General features: G+C 32.8%; 1 protein-coding gene across 2 annotated transcripts in view; it reads right to left on the bottom strand.

Moving 5' to 3' along the window:
• LOC107688198 (igLON family member 5) overlaps nucleotides 1-6,931 on the bottom strand; it is a 192,276-nt gene that overhangs the window by 32,539 nt on the left and 152,806 nt on the right. For both annotated transcript variants that reach the window (XM_016485799.1, XM_016485798.1), the window contains one exon: nucleotides 1,418-1,499. In XM_016485799.1, coding sequence (XP_016341285.1) covers nucleotides 1,418-1,499 — 82 coding nt within the window. The remainder of the gene's footprint in view (nucleotides 1-1,417; nucleotides 1,500-6,931) is intronic.

The following is a 6,931-nucleotide window of genomic DNA, read 5'->3' on the forward strand; positions in this document are numbered from 1 at the left end:
TACTGTGTGTGTATATATATATATATATATATATATATATATTGCTATCAGTAGCATTATTTAAATGTGACAGCAATGGAAAAACACAGAATAATGTGAAAATAAAGGGGCATGTACCAAACGAGTCAAGACGAGGAAGAAAACGGGTGATTGTTAGGCACAAGCAAAAGCTTGGCAGTGTTATTTTAATATTATTTACATACTCTTTTAGTATTTTTTTATATTTAAAACTTTATTTCTCATAATTGTGACTTAATTTGTCACAATATGGCTTCATATTTAACGATGTGTCTTTATCTCAAAAACACCACTTTATCATAATGACTCTATTTCTCATAATTGTGGCGTAATTTACCACAATGTGTCTCTATATCTCATAATTGAAACTTTGTTTCTCATAATTGTGACGAAATATCTCACTATGTGTATTTATATCTCACAATTGCCACTTTATTTCTCATAACTGTGACTTACTTTCTCACAATTGGAACTTTATTTCTCATAATTGTGACCAAATATCTCACAATTTGTCTTTATGTGTATTTTATTTGTGTATTTATATCTTACAATTGCCACTTTATGTCTCATAATTGTGACTTAATTTCTCACGTCTTCATATCTCACAATTTCCACTCTATTTTTCATAATTGTGACCTAATTTCTCACAACTGGAACTTTATTTCTCATAATTGTGACCAAATATCTCACAATTTGTCTTTATGTGTATTTTATTTGTGTATTTATATCTTACAATTGCCACTTTATGTCTCATAATTGTGACCTAATTTCTCACAATTGGAACTTTATTTCTCATAATTGTGACTTAATTTCTTACAGTGTCTTTGTATCACACAATTTCCGCTTTATTTCTCATAATTGTGACTTACTTTCTTACAATTGGAACTTTATTTCTTATAATTGTGACCAAATATCTCTCACAATGTGTCTCTATGTCTTACAATTGCCACTTTATTTCTCATAATAATAACTTAATTTCTCACATTGTGTATTTATATCTCATAATTGTCTTATTATCTCACAGCTGTCACTTTATTTATCAAAGTTGACTTAATTACTCATAGTGCATCTTTATATCTCACAACTCACTATATTTCTCTTTGTTTCTCATAATTGTGATTTATTATCTCACAATGTGTCTTTATACAGGTATGTCACAATTGCAAGTTTATTTGTTGTAATCGAGAGTTTACCTTCTGTAATTGTGACTTTATATTACACAACGTGACTTTTTAGTTCTTATTTCACATTTTATCTCACAATTACATGTTTTATTAGTTAATTTTGTGAGTTTTTGGTCAAAACCGCCCCTCCCTACGGATCAACAGATCATTCCAAGAGAGTAAAAGAGTGTTTTTAAATCACACGACAGAAGGATGCAGGTGCACTGTGAAATCACCTCAAAACTACGTTTTCTCCTTCCAGCACGGTAATGTTGTCGGGCAAGTGTCCGAACTCGGCCGCCTGAGCACCGGTGGGCCCTGCCAAAAAAAAGCATTTGCCAACTGTTTTTAATCTATTAGCCAATCAGTGGGAAAAAATTTTTTTTTTCCCCAAATAATTATATAGTTATATACATATAAGTGTTAATTTAATTAATGTTTACAACATGTAGTTAAATGTAACAAAAAAACAACTGGTAAATAAATAAATAAATAAATAACATTTAACAGTTAATTTAACATTTAAGTTTTTTTTGTAACTTAATTATAATTTAAATTGCAACTTTTTGTTTTTGCATTTGCCAGTTAAAGGTCACATATATTATGGATTATGGACTCATATTTTGACCAGAAGCAACAATTTAAAGTTAAAATGTCTTTGTTTGTTTCTTACAAGCACTCAGCTTTTGGCGTCATAAGACACAAACTGATGGACTGGAGTGGTGCGGATTACTTGTGGATTATTGTGACGTTTTTATCAGCTGTTTGGACTCTCATTCTGATGGCACCCATTCACTGCAAGATATGTAAAAGATAATAAAATATTTTAATGCTTCTTTCATATTGCATTTTTTAAAAAAGCATTTGCCAACTGTTTTTAATCTATTAGCCAATCAGTGGGAAAAAAATATTTTTTCCCCAAATAATTATATAGTTATATACATATAAGTGTTAATTTAATTAATGTTTACAACATGTAGTTAAATGTAACAAAAAAACAACTGGTAAATAAATAAATAAATAAATAACATTTAACAGTTAATTTAACATTTAAGTTTTTTTTGTAACTTAATTATAATTTAAATTGCAACTTTTTGTTTTTGCATTTGCCAGTTAAAGGTCACATATTTTACACCTTTCTGGAATTTTATTTTAGGTTTTGATGTCCTTAAGAATATATATTTGCGGTATAAGTACCAAAAACCATCTCAATATATCGCTGCCCTTGATCATCAAATAAACACTGAAACTTTTGAAAGCCAAACCATCACGAATGCTGAGGATCGAGGGACAATAATAAATGTGTGACAATAACCTGCTGGAAAAAGGAAAAGTAGGAAGAAATTACTATATTTTGCCCGATGATTACCAGTTTTAATATTACACGAGGCTGGGATGGGTGATATAACCAAAATTTTACATTATGGTAATGATGTACATTTCGAACACTGAGAAGGTTTCACATGAGAAGAGATTTGAGCTTCCTTATTGAAAAGACCAGCATGTTAGCATCATTACCCACTTAACTAGCTGAAAGGAACAGTTCAGCCAAAAATTTAGTGTTTATTTACAGCAGAGCGGAAGATTTTCAGTAAAAAATGACTATTTTGTGTCTGTTCTGCAAATAAAGCTATCATAAGACTTCAGCCCAGATGACATTTTAATTTATTTTCTTGTTCAATAAGTGATAAATGGCAGATATTATAACATATATACAGTATACAGTCCTTTTTAAAAAGAAAATAAAACACTGAAAATTTAAATAAATTATTTGTATGCTAAAAGTAAAATTTAAAGGGGTCATATGATGCAATTTCAATTTTTCTGCCTCGTTTATAATGGGTTTTAATGTTTTTGTCTCTTTGCTCCAGCCGGACAGGGCATCACAGCATGGTGAGGGGTGTAGCATTTCCGTCACACGCTTGAGGTATTCGGCCAATCACAACGCACTGGATAGCTGGCCAATCAGAGCACACCTCGCTTTTCAGAACGATGAGCTTTGTAAAAATCTACGCGTTTCAGAAAGGCAGGTCATAGAGGAGAAACAATAATGTACAGTATGTGGAAAATATTGTGTTTTTTTAACCTTAAACCGCATAAACACATTTCATTACACCAAATACATAAAATAATGTTCTTTTTAGCAACATCATATGACCCCTTTAAGCATAACGAAGTGATAATGAAAAGTATAAAAAAAATATCCTAAATCTGATACAGAAAATACAACATGCTTAATGCTGAAAATATAATTACAATCTCATAATCTTTTGCTTTGGTTATAATCTACTGCTTTCTATGTAAAGTAGTGCTAAATGTCTCTTAAAATATGCAGAAAAATATGCATATAAATATTAATATAAATACCAATATTGGCTTTTATGCATACCAAGTCTGCATTTATTTGATTAAAATACAGTAAAAATACAGTAATATTATTAAATACTATTATAATTTAAAATAATTGTTTTCTATGTAAATATATTGTAAAATGTAATTTACTCTTGTGATTAAAGCTACATTTTCAGAATCATTACACCAGTCAGTATCACATGATCCTTCAGAAGTCATTCTATAAAATAAATGCGATAAAATAGCAATTATCAATGTTGTGACAACAGCTGTGCTGTTTCATGTTTTTGTGGAAATCATGGAAGTTCAAAAGCAAAGCATTTATATGAGAAGTATAAAAAATTTATATTAAATATGAAAATATATTATAAAGTCCTTACTGTACTGTACTTTTGCTGAAAAAACCCATATTCATTTATTATGAAAAAAAAAAATTAAAGATAATACTATACTGACCCCAAACTTTTGAACAGTTGCACAAACAAAAAATGTGTCATTTTTAAAAAAAGCTATTCATTTAAGCAGCAAAACCTTGGTTGACCAGCTAGTGACCACCTAGACCAGCACTGCACAGCATGAACCAGCAAAAACAGGAATACCTGCTGATCTAAGGGAACTTGCGGCTGTGTAAAGTATGCAAAAGAGGCTGGAGTGGTTCATGGACTGAATTTGTTTAAACGGATCATTAATTCCACTTAGTTCACATCGCCTATTGACTTAGCTGGTGTCGTGAGATACAGATTTGGCTTCGTTTGCAAACAGATTAAGGGATTTTGTACCTCATTTTACACACGCTTTTGTATTGATTACACGTGCACCAGTCTATATGGTGCGTAAACCCGCCGTGCAGTAAACACTGATCTTTCCTACAAAACACATCACGCAACGTAATGCATGGTCCTGTTACCTGACGCTGATGTCTTCAAACTGTTCATGTAATGTCTGCATACTGCTCAGTTCTCCAGATTCCCTCTCAGCATATCTATCGATGCACAGCCCCACCACGAGCCAGAGAGACCGAAATCAGCTCGATAAACTCCAGTGGAGATCTTTACCATCGAACCTTCCAGCTCTGTCAGCGCAGAGGTCCGCATCCCCCAAGACCTGTCAGTTTTACCCCCATTTCTGTCTTGGATAAACGCCCAAAACCCAAAGCAGTCCGAGATCAATACAGCAGTTAAACTGTTACTGGCAGCCTCGCAGAAAACCTCACACGCTCCGGCCCAAAGACAAGGCCCCGCGGTTCCGCGCAAACCCATCCGCGGCTCAATTTGACGGATTTGTTGAAAAGTCTGTTTCAAAACAGCTGGATTATAGTGAACATTAAACACGTCAAGTCGCGTTTAAAATGGTGCAGATGGAACCGAGTTTCTTTTTCTCCAGCTAAAGTGCTGAAAATGCATTGCAAATTGAATTTTTGAGCAAATGCGCATTCACGCTGGTGCTGGCATTTAGATCTCATTTGCCTTTTGTTTCATTTTTCTATGCATAAGCGCTGCGGTGTATCACAATGGAACGAGCTTATTAATGACTCCTGAATATAATGCGCTGAACGCTTCCCAATAATTGAAACTTTTACTGTTTTTTTTTTTTTCCTGCACCACTTGGGGAAAAACCTTGGTGGCTAATAGTGTAGGAAAGTGGCAACCACTCAGAATGAATATGCATAGTTGTTTATTTTCACTTAGGTTGATTTATTGTCATGTTATGGTCGATAGCATATACTGTAATCGGCCAATGTTATAATTAGTACTCCTTTAAAAAAAATTAAAAAAAGAAAGAAAGAAAACAAAACACATTAGAGTAAAATGTGTGCTGGAACTGAATTTGGGCATCACAACATGATAATAAACAGTATGAAAATCAGATTCCTTACATTTCTGTTGTTTGAATTAATAATAACTTAAATGCTGAAAATGGCATATAAAATGCTGCTCCTACATCTATTGCTATTATTTTAATCTAAATCTTAAAATATGTACAATTACAGGTAAATATCAGAAACCTGTTGACTAAATATAGGATATGTTAGAAGTGGCAGAATGCATTTGCATTCATTTAATTAATTTTTTTGTTATAACTGATGAATTACAAATATTATAAATAATTTTGTTTATTACAACATTTCACTTCACAATGCTTTTTTAATGCAAATAAATAACAATGCATGTGTAATTGATGCTTTATATGTGTATTTCATCATTCATATGCTGCCACAGAATGTAGTTTGATTCCACAAGTATATTAACCAGCTAAATAATATTTAGTTACAGAATTTGGTAAGCTTTATCACTATTCCTCATCATCTTTAATTAATAAACAATACATGGTACAAACTAATTTATGACTTTTGTAATGAATCATGCACAATAAGAATTGAAAATAACTATTAATCGCAATTAATCGCATCTAAAATAAAAGTTGTTGTGTACATGATATGTGTTTGTGCAGTGTATATTTATTATGTATATATAAATACACACACATGCATGTATATACTTAAGAAAAATATGTTATGTTTATATATCAAATATATTTATATATAATATAAATTATATGAATATAAATATATACATGTAAATATTTTCAAAATATATACTTTATGTGTGTGTCTTTATATATACATAATAAATATACACAGTACACACACACATTATATAAACAAAAACTTTTATTTTGGATGTGATTAATTGCAATTAATCATTGCCCAGCACTAAAAAAAATAAAATAAATAAATCAAACAAAAACAATTGAAAGTTCCATGTTAAATGCTGAAATTATATAAATGTTCATAATAAATGCTCTTAAATTTCTAATATTGCTGTCCTTTGAGTGCAAGATGATAATCTAAATCTAAAGCCAGGAACATGGATTTTGATTTCATGTTGACTTCAAAGTCCTATGCTTTAGTTCCCTCAGCTCTTGGTCATTGCATGAGGCCCCGCATCACTTCCTGTCTCATCTGAACTAACCAAACACACAGGATATACAGTGTACACGTCCCAGTGGGTCTTCAGCAACCATCTTCTCTTTGACATTGATAAATGAAACTTTCTTTCAGAATTATCCACCTGACACTGATGCGGAGCATGGCATGCTCATTCTGAATGCATGCTGTAGCGTGCATGTCTGGGCAGGCGCGCAGTGCCATGTCACAGAGGGAGAGAACGTGGGCGGAAGCACCCTGCTCTGGGCATCTGGCACGGTCCTTAAGGAGGAGAGACGGGGAAATGCGAACGGGCCGGAGGTTATGCAGGCTGCTACCCAGGAGTCTGCTCTGTCAGTATAATTCGGCACTGGCGCTAAGAACAAAACCCGCGTTACCTCGGGGAGAAGAAATCAACGAACACCTGCTTAGGAGAGCGAGAGCTCTAGGGTTTCTGGGAGGGGTGAGGAGC

Source organism: Sinocyclocheilus anshuiensis, unplaced genomic scaffold (genome assembly GCF_001515605.1).
Source record: "Sinocyclocheilus anshuiensis isolate Anshui unplaced genomic scaffold, SAMN03320099.WGS_v1.1 scaffold1162, whole genome shotgun sequence".
NCBI classification, from domain to species: domain Eukaryota; kingdom Metazoa; phylum Chordata; class Actinopteri; order Cypriniformes; family Cyprinidae; genus Sinocyclocheilus; species Sinocyclocheilus anshuiensis.